Source organism: Carcharodon carcharias, chromosome 12 (assembly GCF_017639515.1).
Source record: "Carcharodon carcharias isolate sCarCar2 chromosome 12, sCarCar2.pri, whole genome shotgun sequence".
Taxonomy (NCBI): Eukaryota; Metazoa; Chordata; class Chondrichthyes; order Lamniformes; family Lamnidae; genus Carcharodon; species Carcharodon carcharias.
This window is the reverse complement of record NC_054478.1, coordinates 62686634-62706442: the sequence shown is the minus strand read 5'-3', so window position 1 is coordinate 62706442 and position 19809 is coordinate 62686634. Positions and strand designations below refer to the sequence as shown.

The following is a 19809-nucleotide window of genomic DNA, read 5'->3' as shown; positions in this document are numbered from 1 at the left end:
AACTGTGAAGATTTAAGGAGTGTCATACTCAAATTTGGCTGCTCTCAGAATTGTGTCACCATCTCTACCTACTCCATGATGATATGCAAACCATGATCCTCACCAATGGAACTACTATGGACCTTATCACAGTGCAGACCGGAGTCAAACAAGGTGGCACCAACATCCTTCTCTATGTTCCTCGCTGCAATGCTGCAACTCACGTCCAGCAAGTTACCCACAGGTGTGGGGATAATCCATAGAACAGACAGGTAACTGTTCAACCTATGCCACCTTCCATACAGAACCAAAACCATCCCAACCTCAGTCACTGAGCTTCAGTATTCATTTGATGCTTGTGTGTATTCTCACTTAGAATCTGAGCTCCAGGTCATTGTTGACTCCTTCTCTAAAGCACATGGAAAAATGGGCCTCTCACTAAAAACCTGGAAAACTAAGGTCCTCCTCCAACCAGCTCCCACAGCACAACACCTCCTCCCCTTTGATTAAGATCAACAGCAAGATCCTGGAAAATGTGGACCATTTTCTTGACGAAGGCAGACATAGACAATGAAATTTATCATCATATCCAGTGTGTCAGCTCAGCCTTCAGCCGACAGAGGAAAAGTGTATTTGAGGACCAGGATCTTAAACCTGAGGCCAAGGTCATGGTTTACCAGGTAGCAGTGATCTCCCCACTCCTATATGCTTCAGAGACTTGGACAACTTACAGAAGCACCGCAGAGCAATGGCAAAGCACCTCCAGTGGTGCCTTTGCAAGATCCTCCAAATCCAGTGGCAAGAAAGACAGGCTAACAGCAGTGTCCTCTCCTAGCCAACATGCCCAGCATCATGGTGCTAATCACTCAAAGTTAGTTCTGCTGGGTGAAACGTTTTGTCTCTATGCCTGACACCAGACTCCTGAAGCAACTTCTCTACTTGGCGAGAGATTCCCAGGAGGAGAGCGGAAACACTTTAGAGAGATCCTCCAAGAGGTCAAATATCCCCACCAACTTATGGGAGGCCCTGGCTTGTGACTGACCAAAATGGAGAAGGGTCACTTGCGGAGGCAGTGAGCACATTGAGAGAGCACACAAAGCTCCAAATAACACATCCACCCAATCTACCCAACTCTTTAAGCACCATCTGCACAGCATGTAGCAGGGTCTACAAATCGTGCAGTGGGCTTATCAGCCATCTCAGATGGCGTTCACTCCATCGAACTGGAGTGAAAGCAAGTCATTCTTAATCTTGATGCGCTGCCTAAGAAGGAGAAGAGATATTGGGAGTGAGGGAATGTGATTGTGATGAGACCCTTATTCACTTGAGCAGACAGAGTTAAAGGGAGTGGAAAATCAATAGTTGTCAGAGTTTGAGAGGTTACAAAGTAAAAGATTATTGCCAATGGCCATGGAGTTGGTGACAAAGTTACATACATTTAGATTTGATTCAAAAGTTTAATGGGGCGTTTAGAATGAATTTTTAAATGCAAGAAGTTGTTACCATATGGAATAATACCATAAGTTGCTATTGAATTCAAACCAGTCATAATTTTTAGAAGGGATTTAAATAAATACTTGAAGTACAAATATATCAAGAGAAATGGACTTGGTGTAGATAGCTGTGTTGTACAGCTATCTGAAGTACAAACACAATGGATTAGCTGAATACTCATATTCTGTGATGCATGTATTCAAAATCAGTGATGTTATAGTGGGGCGATGCAACAGGTTACCAAACTATCCTTTCACCTCTATTATTTGGGTCTGAATGATGGAATGAAAATCCACTCTAATGTACATTTAGACAGGTACAACTTAGTTCCTTATACAGCTGGGCCATGAAAACAGTTAATTTAGTAGTATTTGGCACTAAAATACAATCTTGTGTACAGAAACAAATTGTATAGATGTGTTGGGTAATAGATCGATCACTTTGTCAAGTAAGTGTTGGAAGATTATTTTTTAGAACATACAAGTTAAATTCAGTTGAAGATTAATAGGATGTCATCAATGTACTGGAATGTTGTGCAGCTTTAAAGGAGTTTAATAGATTGTTTTATTATTCACTTTTGGTCACCAAACATGCTTAAACTAAAGACAATTAATACTAGTATTGAAAAAAAAAGCAGAAAACACTCTTTGAAGGACAAAGATAACATGTGTTAGCACTCCTTACGCTGATCTGCATTTTGCTTGCTTTGTAACAGATACAAGCTAGAATCATGTTTTTTTACATAGACACATGCTCCAGTCAAACGTGATGAAGATACAAACTGCATTGTGTCTAACTTTAAAACCATGAATGGATGTGACACATTGATTTGAAGGGACATTCAATGACATAACCTTGGATTTTGCAGTCAGCGATGAAGAGACAGTACTTGCCACTGATTTGAAAAAAAAGCTGCCATTAAAGAGCATTCTTTTCCCCTATTCCAATGTTATTTTCAATCTGGAATCATTTATAGCTAATCTGCAACATTCAGCAACAGTGACATCATCAAGCAGGCTGTGTAGCCAATCAGATTGAAAAATTCTCAGACTGCAAACCAGGAAGCAAAAAGCAAACTAAAAATATTATAATTCCATGTTCAATCATTTTACAGAGGCAAAACAAAGATAGAGACTTACACATTAGATTAAGGTAGGATCTGAGATATCAAAACAAACTTTAAAAACTAAAATAAGAACGAGTCTTTATTATTTTAAAAGTCAAGCAATTGTTTTATCATGGAATGAAGGGACTGACACTACACATTTATAAAATTAGGTTTTAGGGCTAGAGGGGTTGTTCATAAGTAATTATGACTTAGTACACTGTTAAAAACTCAATTACACTTCATTCACAAGGCTTAACATTTTCAAGGATTTTTACAGTGAGAATAGATGCAAAACATTGAATTTCCTTTCAAACCATTGATTCTGTGTTGATTGCATCTGGGAACAGCGCAATAGCAAACCCTGTGGAGGAGCAGGGTATCACTGTCAACAACTTCTGGATTTACATTTTAACCATGTTTATGTGAATACCAGGGCTGGAATCTTAACAGCACATCATGGATCCAGACATTGCGATCAAATGAGGCACCTGAGCCTGTGCAGGCAATCAGTGGGACTGTGGGGGCAATTTTACTAGTAGACGCCAATTGTGAGGCTGCTGCCAGGCCATCAGACAAATTAAGGATGGTGGCCCACCTTGTTGAGCTAACAGCTCAATCAGAGAGCTGGTGGCTCTGTAGCCATAACATTTAAGCCAAACAAATGCCAGGCAATGACTAACTCCAACAAGAGAGAATCTGACCATCTCCAACAAGAGAGAATCTGACCATCTCCCTTTGACATTCAATGGCATTACCATCACTGAAACCCCCACCATCATCATCCTGGGGATTACCATTGATAAAACTTAACTGGACCAGCCTTATAAATACTTTCTCTACAAGAGAGGTTAGAGATTTGAAATTCTGCAAGAGTAAATCATCTCCTGACTCCCCAAAGCCTACAAACCATCTACAAGGCACAAGTCAGGAGTGTGATGGAATACTCCCCACTTGCCTGGATGACTCCAGTTCCAACAAAACTTAAGAAACTCCACACCAACCGGGACAAAGTAGCCCACTTGCTTGGTAACCCATCCACCATCTTAAACATTCATTCATTCCTCCACCACAGTGGCAGCAGTGTGTACCATATACAAGATGCACTGCAGCAACTCATCATGCCTCCTTCAACAGCACCTTCCAAAGGCATGACTTCTACCAGCTATAAATACAAGGGCAGTAGCCACATGGGAACACCATCACTGCAAACTCCCCTCCAAGTGAAACACCCTCCTGATTTGGAACTATATCGTCCTTTCTTCATTATCGCTGGGTCAAAATCCTGGAACTCCCTTCTGAGCAGCACTGTGGATGTGCTTACAGCAGTTGGACCACAGTGATTCAAGAAGACTGCCCTGGGGCAGTTAGGGATGGGCTATAAATTCTGGCCTTGCTAACGATGCTTACATCCCAATAACAATTTTTAAAAATGCCTTGGCAGTGCCACCGATAGAAGCTGCAGGAAGTAAGAAGTTGAGGTGCCCTAGAAGGGTCTGTAAATGTGTCACAAATGCACTTGGGCCAGGCAGGCAGGCCCTGGCAATTGGAGGGGTGAACCCTCTAATGGCAGCATTGAAACCATGGGGGTGGCCATTGCTGCGGGGAGACCCTCCTTCTCCATGGAGCTCTGTAAAAAGAAGGCCCTCCCTGAGAGTCTGCCTCAATGCAGCTGGTGGACTCATCATGCAGCAGGGGATTATTCTGAGGCTCTTGAAATACCAGTGGCCTGGTAAATTGAGCCAGCCGGCCAATTAATTGGATTATTTGATCATCCACTCTGGTCAGTGGGCAGTAGAGCCACTATCATACCTGCTCTTGGTAATATCCCCTGGCAGTGGAAAACTGTGGGAACACATTGGGCTTCCCTCCCAATGCCTTCTCCCACCATTTTACCATTCATCCTGGCTCCCAGTTCATTTCCAAAGGGCTGGTAAAATTCCATTCTGGAAGTTGCTATCAGTTTTACACAGAAATGCGAACAAGCACTAACTTGTTTAACATTTATATTTAATTACATATGGTATCATCTCACAGAGGACACAGAAATGTTGCACATTAAATGACCTTACAACCAATGCAAAGCAAAAAAAAAGTCTATCTGTAAAATCAGAAACAGAAATACCTGGAAAAACTCAGCAGGTCTGGCAGCATCGGCAGAGGAGAGTACAGTTGATGTTTCGAGTCCTCATGACCCTTCAACAGAACTGAATTTTATCTATCTGTAGAATGTCTATTTAAGTCTCATTTTGAAAATAATCTGTGACCTTATCTGTCCTAAAGGAAATTTCCAACAGCACTTCAACAATGTCAACATATAGAATGCTTAGATTGTGAATATACAAACAGGGTATGATAGTGTGGTTATTTTATTGGACTGGCAATCCAAAGGTTGGACTAATAATCCAGACAGTAAAATAGGACAGTTTAAGAATTTTAATTCAGTTTAAAAATATCTAAAATACAACACAAGTATAAGTAAAAGTAACCATGTCGTTTTCCATTTGTTGTACAAATCCAACTAGTTTGCTAATATTCTTCAAACCACCATCACCTGGCCTGGCTTATATATGGCTCACATCAATACAGTATGGTTGACTCTGATGTGGCCTAGTAAGCCACTTAGTTGTATCACTACCTTCTCAGGGCAATTAGGGATGGGTAATAAATGCCACATAAACCCAATTAAAAATAATGAATTAATAACCTTTTACTAAAATAGACAAAAAGATCCAATTAATTGAGGTGTTTTCTCTATATGTACAGCATAATAGAAAACTGAAAATTTGCAGGAAGAGCTTAGGCAATATTCTAAATATCTTTGCTATTTTACCGACATACTTCTAGCATTAGCACTTCATATCAGCCAGTCAAAAGCTGGAAACCACTTTTATAAAAGCCATGTAAATTCTAAAATGCATATTGATTCTTCATGTTTCTTGTTCACTTACCAAGAATTGCGACTACAATATTTTCCTTTAGGATTTCTATGGAACCCCTAGAGATGAAGTAGAGTGCAGTGAGAATATCCCCACTGTGAACCAATGTGTCACCGGGTGGAGCATGTGTGGTTTTAAACTTCATAGCCAGAGCTCGTAGGCAGCCCTTACTGGCACCTTTGAATGCCTTGCAGTTCTGAAGTAATGCCTGGTTGAGGTGGAGACATATATCTGCCTGTAGACATTCAGGAAATCCCTTGAGGACCTAGTGGAAAAATTATACATTAGCAATAATGAATGGACACAGTCTTTAATTCTAGTCAAAGAATTGTATCCTCAAATATGATTATAAAAGTGGCAATCCAGGCTACACTTTTCATTGTAGAATTCTAAGTAAATGCTGCAGTTATGAGAGCATTCTGTGGTAGTTTCCCAATCTGTGCTTTATTTCAACTATGACTTAATAATCTTGAATAATTTGAGCATTCGTTTTGGAAATATGCTTTACCTAAGTAAAAACTATATTCAAGATTGTCATCAATGAAATTATGTACTGTTTAGGCTGTGAGCTGTCGAACAGATCTGATATAAATTTCCCTATATTATTTGTAAAACAAACAATATCCTTTCTGACATTGTAATGCTCTTGAGAAGTGCCTTGGGATGTTTATTATTTTAAGACTACTATAAAAATAGAAGTTTTTGTTGTTCTTATACATTAGACTGCATTTTTACTCAGATCTAGGCATCATACCAAATATCCAAATAGTTTTTTTCAATGAGTTAAACCACCTCATAAAAATGATACTAGGCTTGTGAAAATATTCATAGCAGAGATTATCAAAATATTTTTAAGAACTGATTTATTATCAGAGATGTTTTAAGAAGAGGTGTATGAACATGTCATTCTTAACATATACATACCAGCAGAAAGGATAGAGTAAAATCTCCTTATTATTTTTAGCTTAAAATGTTAACATCAGGAGTACAACAATTTAAAAAGTTCAACTTATTGAAAAACATAAATATATTTCAAACAGCTTCCACACTGCAGAATTAATCCACGTCAAAGAATTTGCTAAAAAGTGCTTCGGTTTTTCCCAATAACAGCCACAATAAATAAATAGTTCTGGATTTTTGTTCAATGCTGTTCAGCCAGCAGATGGCACAAAATGCATCCTTTATCACTGAGCAGATTTTATCCATAATAGACTTACTTAACCAGGAGCAACAGATCTATTGACCAAGAAGCATGTCGCATGCAAAATAATACTGCCTTCATGCAACTCTATAACAGCAATACTGCAGTGCTTATTTTGCATTTAGTACTAATAAAAGGTTAGAAATTAAATCTAAATATAATAGATACATGTTCTAATAGGCAGAAAATGACAGGCTTGGGAAGTGAATAGCATCTCATTATATATTTGATGTGGCCCTGAATGCAAAAGTGGCACACTTATCCATATAACGCTTTCATAATAGTCCTGGCTGAGTACAGTGATGCTGTGTCATGTAGACTGTTAGGTTACAATGCAGTTTATTTTTTGAGAATTTATATTATTTGCTGAATTCTAAAACATTGATACAGTCATTAGCCCGTTCTGTGCATTATATAGAACAATTGGAAAAAAATACTAGTCAGTACTAAATGGAATACAAATTCATCACAAACTCCCAGACAGCCTGTGTGAATAGCCTTATACACAGAGTTATAAATAGTACTAGTTGCTATGTTTCCATGTGAACAGCTGCACCCTCGCATTCATTTTTTAATCTCATCCTATCTAGTCTGCAATATTCCTGGAAGATTTTTGTTTTGTCAAGTTATATTTTTAATCTCTTTGGTCTTTCTTTTCTCCTTTAGTTTTGTTTCTGTCCATTTTCATTTATTTTCAAAATTGTTCAATGTCATAATGCTATATGCCGTACCATGCACTGCAGAAACATTGGGTGAGATAATGAAAGGGATCAATCCTGTTTAATTTCAGAGGCAGCTACAGTCAGAAATATTATAATAACATCTGCTTCACTAAACGAAGATTGTCAGTGGCTAAAAGCATGACGTTCATCTTCTGGATGCATTATGTGTTTCTATTATCAATCTCTCTCTTTAAGAAGAGCATTCTGTTTTCAGGACACAAATTCCATCTTGGCTTTTAAAATGTCTGACATTATCAGTAATTGTTCCAGGTGAGAAATATAAATTAATGTGTTTCTCCACCATATCCAGTGTAAATATACTGTGAGTCATTTAGAAATATCCTGTTAAGGATAAAATTGATTTAAGGGGAGTTTTTGCTCAATTACCAACCAAATATCCATGCACTACAATTTCTTTCTTGGTGAAATGATTGGATAACAAACATAAATGATTTCGTCCATGGATTTCCTAATAATTTGCTTTAAGTATATATTGGTGATTCTGGAATTGGCATAATTTGATGACAACTTTATTCTCATATAACCTGAATAATGCAGATTCCATTCAACCATAACTTGCCAAAAGACTGTTGGGATATGTCTTATCCACTGTATCAATCTTCAGAATATACTTTTTAAAATAAATAAATTAATTAAATATGTTACTGGTCATAAAAACATTGTTAGCCCTTGCACAACTTAATCCTGCATACAGATCTTATTTTCTGACCTTTCCACTTCTTGGTGCATTTCTATATCTGCAATCTAAAACCATCTTCAGCATTCAGTTTTTCTGTCAGGGAATCACTAAATAGCATATCAATAGTAAAAAGGTGATAAAAGGCATAGAAATAGTAAACAGGTGTTGAAAGGAGGAGCAGGGCCAATTAGGGACCAAAATGGGGATTTATGTATGGAGGCAGGGGGCATAACTAAGGTATTAAATTAACACTTTGCATTTGTCTTTACCAAGCAAGAGGATGCTACCCAGGCCATGATAAAAGATGAGGCATTTAATACACTAGAAGGATTTAAAATTGATATGGAGGAGGTATTAGATAGTCTGTCTACATTTAAAGTTGATAAAGCACCAGGACTGGATGAGATGCATCCAAGGATACTGAGGGAAGTGAGAGTGGAAGCTGCGGAGGCACTGGCCATAGTTTTCCAGTCTTCCTCAGACTCAAGCATGGTGCCAGAGGGCTGGAGAATTTCAAATGTTACACCCTTGTTCAAAAATAATGTAAAGATAAGCCCAGCAAATATAAACCAATCAGTTTAGCTTTGGCAGTAGGAAACTTCTAGAAACAATGATTCGGGACAAAATTAATAGTCACACACACAAATGCAGACTAATTAAGGAACGCCTGCACCGATTTAAGGGGAAATCATATTTAACTAACTTCCTGGAGTATTTTGAAGAGGTAACAGAGAGGGTTGATGAGGGTAATGCTGTTGATGTGGTGTACATGGACTTTCAAAAGGCATTTGATACAATGCGCACAACAGACTTGTGAGCACAGATATAGCTCATGGAATAAATGGGACATAGCAGCATGAACACGGAATTGGCTCAGCAACAGAAAACAGAGAGTAGTGGTTAATGGATGTTTTTAGTGCTGGAGACAAGTTTGTAGCAGAGTTCCTGGGGGATGTGTTGGGGACCTTGCTTTTCCTGATATATGTTAATGACCTAGGCCTTGGTGTACAGGGTACAATATCAACATGATACAAAACTTGAAAGCATTCTGAACTGTGAAGAGGATAGTGTAGAACTTCAAAAGGACATAGACAAGATGGTAGAATGGGCAGACAGGTGGCAGATGAAGTTTATTGCAGAGAAATGTGAAGTGATTCATTTTGGCAAGAAGAACATGGATATAAAATAAAGGGTACAACTCTAAAGGTGGTGCAGGAGCAGAGAGACTTGGGTGCATATGTGCATAAGTCATTGAAGGTGGCAGGACAGGCTGAGGGAGGAGTTAATAAAGCATACAGTACCCTAGGCTTTCTTAACAGCTGCATAGAGCACAAGAGCAAGGAGGTTATGTTGAATGTGTACAAGATACTAGTTTGGCCTCAGCTGGAGAACTGGTTCCCTAGTTCTGGGTGCCACACTTTAGGAAATATGTGAAAGCATTAGAGAGAAAATATTCATGACAAAGGTTCCAGGAAGGAGGAACTTCAGTTACAAAGATAAATTGGACAAGTTGGGAATGTTTTCCTTGGTGAAGGAAGGCTGAGAGGAGATTTGAAAGATGTATTTAAAATTATGAGGGGTCTGGACAGAGTAGATAGGGAGAAGTTGCTCCCACTTATGAAAGGGTCAAGAACGAGAGGGCACAGATTTAAAGTCATTGGTAAAAGAAGCAAAAGTGTTATGAGTAAAAATAATTCATGCAGTGAGTGGTTAAGGTAGGAATGAGAGTTTGGTGGAGGCAGGTTCAATCAAAGAATTCAAAAGGGAATTAGACTGTTGTCTGAAAAGGAAGAATATGCTGGATTATGGGGAGAAGATGGGGGAATGGCACAAGATGAATTGCTCATTCGGAGAGCCAGTGCAGACATGATGGGTGGAATGGCCTCCCTATGCGCTGCAACGATTCTGTGAATTAAATGAGATTTTGGATGCGAGATACCAAACTGCACAAATGCCACAACAGAAAAGCTGGAACTGCTCAGCAGACCAGGCAGCAAATGTATAGAGAAATAGAAACAAAAATCTATAAATTCTGGCAATCACTGACCTAAAAAGCCTCCATATGGCACACAGGATATGCTCATGCATTTCAGGCCAGAAGAACTGGAAATGGAAGAAAATTTATCATACAATGTCAACCCTAAAACTGGCATTTTTCCCTTTGCACATTGTTTGAAGGCCCCATTGCAGGATCAGTTCGCCTTGAAACAGTGGGTAGAATCATCTCGCGCTGAGGGTCGCAATGGTGGGACTGGAAATCTGCTCAGGGGCAGAGCAGCTGGCCACGTGCAGATATGAGGGGGTCAGCCAGTTAGATATGCAGAGGGGAGGGCCTCTGGCCAATCATGCGGCAAGGTTGGGTAGGAAGTCACCAACCCTGCTGTTGGCTCACAGGGTCAATGGTCCGGGCGCCATATTTAAATGGCACCCAGATGGGAAACCACTCCCTGCCATCCAGCAGCACCAGGCTGGCTGTTTGTGAGGAGTTTGTAATCGCCGAAACTGCTGGCATTCTTACAGTGACTTTCATGAGGAGAACAAGAGATCTCATTCTGGCTGGAATATGGATGCAATGAGGGTATCACAGGCCTGTGTGGTGTATTGCTCCAACAGCCTGGCCCTGCCTTCGGTAATCCTTCATTCACACCTGCCACAACCACTCTTGACCAACTTTTATTCTTCCTAGATTACGTCCCTATTGATCAGCCCCCGGCACAGTGGAACTGCCCCCCATTACCCTCGACCTGCCACCTGTCATCCTCAACCCTCCCTCTTTCATCCTTGACTGGCCCTCTATTTCCTTCGATCTCCATACCTCACCATTGACCTACCCAGTATAACCCCTGATCTCCCCGCAATCATGCTTGACTTACCACCTGTAGGCATAGAGTCATAGTCATAGAGTCATAGAGGTCTACAGCACAGAAGAAGGCCCTTCGGCCCATCGGGTCTGCACTGGTCAAACAAGTACCTAACTATCTTAATCCCATTTTCCAGCACTAGGCCCATAGCCTTATATGCCATGGCATCGCAAGTGCACATCCAATTACTTCTTAATTGTTATGAGGGTATCTGCCTCTACCACTCTTTCAGGCAGTGAGTTTCAGATTCCCCACCACTCTCTGGGTGAAAAAAATTCTCTCACATCCCCTCTAAACCTCCTGACCCTTATCTTAAATCTATGACCCCTGGTTATTGATTCCTCCACCAAGGGGAAATGTTCCTTCCTGTCTACCCTATTTATGCCCCTCATAAGTTTATACACCTCAATCTCCTCTGCTCTGGGAAAATAACCCCAGTCTATCCAATCTCTCCTCATAACTAAAGCTCTCCAGCCCAGGCAACATCCTGGTAAATCTCCTCTGCACTCTCTCTAGTGCAATCACATCCTTCCTATATTGCAGATTCCAGAACTCCACGCAATACTCTAGCTGTGGCCTAACCAGTGTTTTATACAAAACAAAAACAGAAATACCTGGAAAAACTCAGCAGGTCTGGCAGCATCGGCAGAGAAGAACAAAGTTGACGTTTCGAGTCCTCATGACCCTTCAACAGAACTAAGTAAAAATAGGAGAGGGGTGAAACATAAGCTGCTTTAAGGTGGGGGAGTGGGGGGAGAAGTGGGGGAGGGTGGTTGTAGGGACAAGCAAGCAGTGATTAGAGCAGATAACCAAAAGATGTCACAGACAAAAGAACAAAGAGGGTTGAAGGTGATGATATTATCTAAAAGAATGTGCTAAATAAGAATGGATAGCAGGACACGCAAGGTACAGATAGCTCTAGTGGGGGTGGGGTGAAATAAGACTAAAAGGGCATACAAGGTATAGATTTAAAAATAATGGAAATAGATGGGAAAAGAAAAATCTATATAAATTATTGGAAAAAACAAAAGGGAGGGGGAAGAAACGGAAAAGGGGTGGGGATGGAGGAGGGAGTTCAAGATCTAAAGTTGTTGAACTCAATATTTAGTCCGGAAGGCTGTAAAGTGCCTAGTCGGAAGATGAGGTGCTATTCCTCCAGTTTGCGTTGAGCTTCACTGGAACAATGTAGCAAGCCAAAGACAGACATGTGGGCAAGAGAGCAGGGTGGAGTGTTAAAATGGAAGCGACAAGGAGGTTTGGATCATTCTTGTGGACAGACCGAAGGTGTTCTGCAAAGTGGTCGCCCAGTCTGCGTTTGGTCTCTCCAATGTAGAGGAAACCGCATTGGGAGCAACGAATGCAGTAGACTAATTTGGGGGAAATGCAAGTGAAATGCTGCTTCATTTGAAAGGAGTGTTTGGGCCCTTGGACAGTGAGGAGAGAGGAAGTGAAGGGGCAGGTGTTGCATATTTTGCGTATGCATGGGGAGGTGCCGTAGGTGGGGGTTGAGGAGCAGGGGGTGATGGAGGAGTGGACCTGGGTGTCACGGAGGGAACGATCCCTATGGAATTGGCTGGGGGGTGAAGGGAAGATGTGTTTGGTGGTGGTATCATACTGGAGTTGGCGGAATTGGCGGAGGATGATCCTTTGAATGCGGAAGCTGGTGGGGTGATAAGTGAGGACAAGGGGGACCCTATCATGTTTCCGGGAGGGAGGAGAAGGTGTGAGGGCGGATGCACGGGAGATGGGCCGGACACGGTTGAGGGCCCTGTCAACTACCGTGGGTGGAAAACCTCGGTTAAGGAAGAAGGAGGACATGTCAGAGGAACTGTTTTTGAAGGTAGCATCATCAGAACAGATGCGACGGAGGCGAAGGAACTGAGGGATTGGGATGGAGTCCTTACAGGAAGCGGGGTGTGAGGAGCTGTAGTCGAGATAGCTGTGGGAGTCGGTAGGCTTGTAATGGATATTGGTGGACAGTCTATCACCAGAAATTGAGACAGAGAGGTCAAGGAAGGGAAGTGTCAGAGATGGACCATGTGAAAATGATGGAGGGGTGGAGATTGGAAGCAAAATTAATAAATTTTTCAAGGTACCGACGAGAGCATGAAGCAGCCCCGAAGTAATCATTGATGTAGCGGAGAAAGAGTTGTGGGAGGGGGCCGGAGTAGGACTGGAACAAGGAATGTTCCACATACCCCATAAAGAGACAGGCATAGCTGGAGCCCATGCGGGTACCCATAGCCACACCTTTTATTTGGAGGAAGTGAGAGGAGTTAAAGGAGAAATTGTTCAGTGTGAGAACAAGTTCAGCCAGACAGAGGAGAGTAGTGGTGGATGGGGATTGTTCGGGCCTCTGTTCGAGGAAGAAGCTGAGAGCCTTGAGACCATCCTGGTGGGGGGATGGAGATGTAGAGGGATTGGACGTCCATGGTGAAGAGGAGGCGGTTGGGGCCAGGGAACTGGAAATTGTTGATGTGACATAAGGTGTCAGAGGAATCACGGATATAGGTGGAAAGGGACTGGACAAGGGGAGAGAGAAGGGAGTCAAGATAACGAGAAATGAGTTCCGTGGGGCAGGAACAGGCTGACACAATCGGTCTGCCGGGACAGTCCTGTTTGTGGATTTTGGGTAGGAGGTAGAAGCGGGCTGTCCAAGGTTGGGTGACTATCAGGTTGGAAGCTGTGGGAGGAAGATCTCCAGAAGAGATGAGGTCAGTGACAGTCCTGGAAACAATGGCTTGATGTTCAGTGGTGGGGTCATGGTCCAGGGAGAGGTAGGAGGAAGTGTCTGCGAGTTGACGCTCAGCATCTGCGAGGTAGAGTCAGTGTGCCAGACAACAACAGCACCATCCTTGTCAGCGGGTTTGATGACAATGTTAGGGTTGGACCTGAGAGAACGGAGTGCAGTAAGTTCAGAGAGAGACAAGTTAGGATGGGTGAGAGAAGCAGAGAAATTGAGACGACTAATGTCGTGCCGACAGTTCTCAATGAAAAGATCAAGAGAAGGTAAGAGTCCAGAGGGAGGGGTCCAGGTGGAGGGAGAATATTGGAGGTGGGTAAAAGAATCCGTTGAACGGGGAGAGGACTCCTGCCCAAAGAAGTGAGCACAGTGACAAAGGCAGCGGAATAAGAGTTCAGCATCGTGCCGAGCCCGAAATTCATTGAGATGAGGACGTAAGAGTATGAAACTAAGTCCTTTGCTGAGCACTGAACGTTCAGCGTCGGAGAGGGGAAGGTCAGGGGGTATAGTGAATACACAGCCGGGGCTGGGATTGGAAGATGGGGTGGGGACGGAGGGACAGGCAGGGGTGGAGGGTCCTAGATAGGTGTTGGTGTCAATGAGTTGTTGGAGCTTGTGTTCCTTAGCACTTGAGAGAAACAGTCACTGAGAAAGGAAATATGGCTGTGAAAGCGGGTTTTAGTAAACACCTTGTCAAACACTTGTTCTTCTCCACCGATGCTGCCAGACCTGCTGAGTTTTTCCAGGTATTTCTGATTTTGTTTAGGATTTCCAGCATCCGCAGTTTTTTATTTTCATCTCTGTGTTTAATTGACTGCCACTTCTCTTCAAGAGATGCCTACCTTGAAGAAGTTTTGCTCTACTCTCTGTCAGGATTTTTGAATCTCTCTCTTGCCTTGCTCACCTTCCTTGCTTTCCATTTCCCTCCTGGTGTTTAACAAGGTGTTTACTAAAACCCGCTTTCGCAGCCATATCTCCTTTCTCAGTGACTGTCTCTGTCTCTGGCTTACCCCACGTGGATTTCAACTGAAATTCCACCCCTCATGTTTCGAACCCACCCAGGATTACAGGTATCTCCGGGACATAAAACGTTTCTCGGACTGCTGTTCCCGTCACATTCTGAAATCCACACTCAGTGCCATGCGCCGCCATACGAACACACTCGACCTCTCCCTCCAGCAGCACCGCCGTACCCTTTTTCAAAGCTGCACGTGCCCCCAGTTTCATTTTATTCTTCGTCTCATTCGACGCCTCAACAAGAAACTTTTTCTCTTTCTCTCAAGTGCTAAGGAACGCAAGCTCCAACAACTCATCGACACCAACACCCATCTAGGACCCTCCACCCCTGCCTGTCCCTCCATCCCCATCCCATCTTCCAATCCCAGCCCCGGCCGTGTATTCACTATAGCCCCTGACCTTCCCCTCTCCGATGCTGAATGTTCAGTGCTCAGCAAAGGACTTAGTTTCATACCCTTACGTCCTCACCTCAATGAATTTCAGGCTTGGCATGATGCCGAACTCTTCTTCATTTTCACATGGTCCATCTCTGACACTTCCCTTCCTTGACCTCGCTGTCTCAATTTCTGGTGATAGACTGTCCATCAATATCCATTACAAGTCTACCGACTCCCACAGCTGCCTCGACTACAGGTCCTCACACCCTGCTTCCTGTAAGGACTCCATCCCATTCTCTCAGTTCCTTCGCCTCTGTCGCATCTGTTCCGATGATGCTACCTTCAAAAACAGTTCCTCTGACATGTCGTCCTCCTTCCTTAACCGAGGTTTTCCACCCACGATAGTTGACAGGACCCTCAACCGTGTCCGGCCCATCTCCCATGCATCCGCCCTCACTTCTTCTCCTCCCTCCCAGAAATATGATAGGGTCCCCCTTGTCCTCACTTATCACCCCACCAGCCTTCGCATTCAAAGGATCATCCTCCGCCAATTCCGTCAACTCCAGTATGATACCACCATCAAACACATCTTCCCTTCACCCCCCAGCCAATTCCATAGGGATTGTTCCCTCCGTGACACCCTGGTCCACTCCTCCATCACCCCCTACTCCTCAACCCCCACCTACGGCACCTCCCCATGCATACACAAAATATGCAACACCTGCCCCTTCACTTCCTCTCTCCTCACTGTCCAAGGGCCCAAACACACCTTTCAAGTGAAGCAACATTTAACTTGCATTTCCCCCAACTTAGTCTACTGCATTCGTTGCTCCCAATGCGCTTTCCTCTACATTGGAGAGAACAAACGCAGACTGGGCGATCGCTTTGCAGAACACCTTCGGTCTGTCCGCAAGAATGACCCAAACCTCCCTGTCGCTTGCCATTTTAACACTCCACCCTGCTCTCTTGCCCACATGTCTGTCCTTGGCTTGCTGCATTGTTTCAGTGAAGCTCAATGCAAATTGGAGGAACAGCACCTCATCTTCCGACTAGGCACTTTACAGCCTTCCGGACTGGATATTAAATTCAATACCTTTAGATCTTGAACTCCCTCCTCCATCCCCACCCACTTTCCGTTTCTTCCCCCTCCCTTTTGTTTTTTCCAATAATTTATACAGATTTTTCTTTTCTCACCTATTTCCATTATTTTTAAATCTATACCTTTTATGCTCTTTTAGTCTTATTTCACCCCACCCCCACTAGAGCTATCTGTACCTTGCGTGTCCTGCTATCCATTCTTAATTAGCACATTCTTTTAGATAATACCTACCAAAATAGGCTAATTTCAATTCCTTGCCCCTACCCCACCCCCACTAGGGCTATCTGTACCTTGCTTGTCCTGCTTTCTGCCCTTAATGTCACCTATTAGCACATTTCTTAGCTAATATCACCACCATCAACACCCTTTTGTCTATGACATCTTTTGGCAATCTCCACCTATAACTGGCCCTCTATCTAGCTCTACTTGTCCCACCACCCCTCCTTAAACTAGCTTATATTTCACCTTTCTTCTATTTTTCCTTAGTTCTGTTGAAGAGTCATACGGACTCGAAACGTTAACTGTGTTCCTCTCCGCAGATGCTGTCAGACCTGCTGAGTTTTTCCAGGTATTTTTATTTTTGTTTTGGATTTCCAGCATCCAGTTTTTTGCTTTTATCAGGGAGCATAACCTCCCTGCTCTTATATTCTATGCTTTGGCTAATAAAGGCAAGTATCCCATATGCCTTCTTAACCACCTTATCTACCTGTCCCACTACCTTAAGGGACCGGTGGACATGCACACCAAGGTCCCTATGATCCTTGGTACTTCCCAGGGTCCTACCATTCACTGTATTCCCATATCTTGTTTGTCTTGCCCAAGTGCATCACCTCACACTTATCCGGATTAAATTCTATTTGCCACTGATCAGCTCATCTGACCAACCCATCTATATCCTCCTGTAATCTAAGGCTATCCTCCTCACTATTTACCACATCACCAATTTTCGTGTCATCCGCGAGCTTACTGATCAACCCCCCTACATTCAAGTCTAAATCGTTATATATACCACAAACAGCAAGAGACCCAACACCAATCCCTGTGGAACCCCACTGGACACAGGCATCCAGTCACAAAAACACCCTTCGACCATTACCCTCTCTTTCTGCCACTCAGCCAATCCTGGATCCAATTTGGCAAATTGTCTTGGACACCATGGGCTCTCACCTTTGTTATCAGTCTCTCATGCAGGATCTTATCAAAAGCCTTGCTTAAGTTCAAGTAGACTACATCAAATGCATTGCCCTCATCTAAACAGCTGGTCACCTCTTCAAAAAATTCAATCAAATTGGTCAGACATGACCTCTCCTTAATAAAACAATGCTGACTGTCCTTGATTAATCCCTGCCTCTCCAAGAGTAGATTAATTCTGTCCCTCAGAATTGCTTCCAATTGTTTATCCACCACTGAGGTTAGACTGACTGGCCTGTAGTTCCCTGGTTTATCCCTTCCTCCCTTCTTGAATAACAGTACCACATTGGCTGTCCTTGATGTTCCCTATGTAGACCAGTTTCTCCTGTTTCCCATGAATCTTTGTATGGCTGCCATCTCCCTCCCCTCTTCCCTTAGTCAGCCATGCCCCTTCCCCTTTTCCCTGCCACCACCCAATCTCAGTTCATTGATACCTCTTCTCCCTGGTTCAACAAGGCTCCCCATGCAAGAAAAGCCGTTCTTGCTCTGTCCAAATACACCGAGAAGGCCACCTTGCCTGCTACACGTCACCTTTAACCAGTTGTCATTCTGAAGGCAAGTATTTCTTGTTTGCTGCCAGCTTCATTCCAAAGCACAATTTAATCTGGTGAAGTTATGTTTTAATGAGCATACATGACTTGCTAATGTATTATAAAGAGGTCCCTAGCACTTGCTGTTGGGAAGCACGATCCGCCATCAATAAGTCACCATCTTAATAACCTACTTTCATTCCACAGTTGGGAAGCTGATATTTTACCTCCCACTCAATCCCGCTTTCTCCTCATTTCCCGCTCCCTGGAGCTTCAGGTGATTCTGCCCAGCAGCAACAGCACTTGTTACACTCAGTAAAGCCAGAAGGTGGGATTGCTTGCCACCAGAAAGGTATGTTTCTGAATTGTTCTTTTTTTGCCCGAATGTGGAGCTGGCATGAGCAGGTGTGCTCCACCCAATGCTACATTTAAAGAATGCAGGCAACCTTTCCCACTCAATTACCACTGCTCCCTCTAACCTTGCTTCTTATCCCCCCCGGCCTCTGTTCTCCCAATCCCTGGTGGCCTCCACTGAATCCCCTTCAGAACTTCCCATCTCCCAGCGTCTGATCTCCTGACCTCTCGACTGAGTTACCTGAAGGATGCAACAACACTGTTTGTGCCTTGCCAGTTCCAATGGAATGAGGCCCATAGCCCAACATCAGGGAAATCTCAGGCTATATCATTTTGGTGCAGGGAATCTACACAACAGTGAGTGCATCAGAGTTTCTCCCAAACATTTAGGTCTTGGTCAGTTTCTCAGATGTCCTGAGGAAGTGACTGAGATCTGTAATGTTGACATGTTTTTCCACAGATGCTGCCTACCTTACTGACTCTTTCCAGCTTTTTCTATTTTTATGTTTGAATATTCTGCATCTGAACTATTTTGTCTTTTGTTCTGTGTAAATGCCAAGTCAATTCCTGCTGCAGATATCATCTTGGCTAAACAATAATGTGTTTATTGTCAAATACAATGGCATAGATTTTGCAGTTCTAAAGATGGCACAACTGTCAGTGTTCACTGTCATTACTCTAAACTGACAGCATCTTCTGGCATTCACACATGTGCAGTTAAATGTGGAAACCTAGAAGATGCTCTCAGTGATTCCCTGCTCCCCTACAGGCTGTCTCATTGAAGTCCTTGCAGATAGAAATCTTAGAAGTCACTTTATTTGTCATGGATTTCCACTTATTATGCTGTTAGTTTCACTGTAAAAGCACCTAAAAAAGTTACACCTTGTTGAATAAGGTATAAACAGGTTTTAATAGTGTATTAAGTCATAATTATTGCTTAACAGCCTCTCTGGCTCTGCTGTGATACAATGCAATCCATTTACTTCAATCCATGTGAGTAGTAATCAAGGTTTTCCCCCTAAATTCAAGTAAGTCCATTTCCAGGTACTTCCACGGCCTTGATGGAAAAGTAGAAGGTAATAATGTTCCTTTTTGTTCTTGGCTGTTTACGACATAAGACAGTTAGAAATCATTTCTTCTATAGAGTGAGTAATGCCAGGCCGCCAGACTGATTGCTGTGCTCACACACAATGTTTTGCTATTCCTAGATGACCTGGGTGAAGCTTTTGAAGAATATTAAGCCAAAGTATTCTTGGAATGTCTATTCTCTTGTTGAAGACCAGTAAGTTATCAATGACTGTGAGGAACTTCTGCTGCTCAAAGTACTTCCATTGTATCAGGTTAGTGGGAATATAGTCTGGCCATCCTTCCAGTCAATAGTCTCAGACTTGGACACATTCTACATCTTGTTGCTGAGCTTGTTTTATTTCCTGCAACTTTTTTGCAGTAGCTGGTAAGTGCTGAGTGATTAAGGATGTATAATGCTTCAGCCTCTTC

General features: G+C 42.8%; 1 protein-coding gene across 1 annotated transcript in view; it reads right to left on the bottom strand.

The window, feature by feature from the left end:
- LOC121284684 (potassium voltage-gated channel subfamily H member 7) overlaps positions 1-19809 on the bottom strand; it is a 208575-nt gene that overhangs the window by 45204 nt on the left and 143562 nt on the right. The window contains exon 7 of the mRNA XM_041200241.1: positions 5530-5782. Within this exon, the coding sequence (XP_041056175.1) occupies positions 5530-5782 (253 nt within the window). The remainder of the gene's footprint in view (positions 1-5529; positions 5783-19809) is intronic.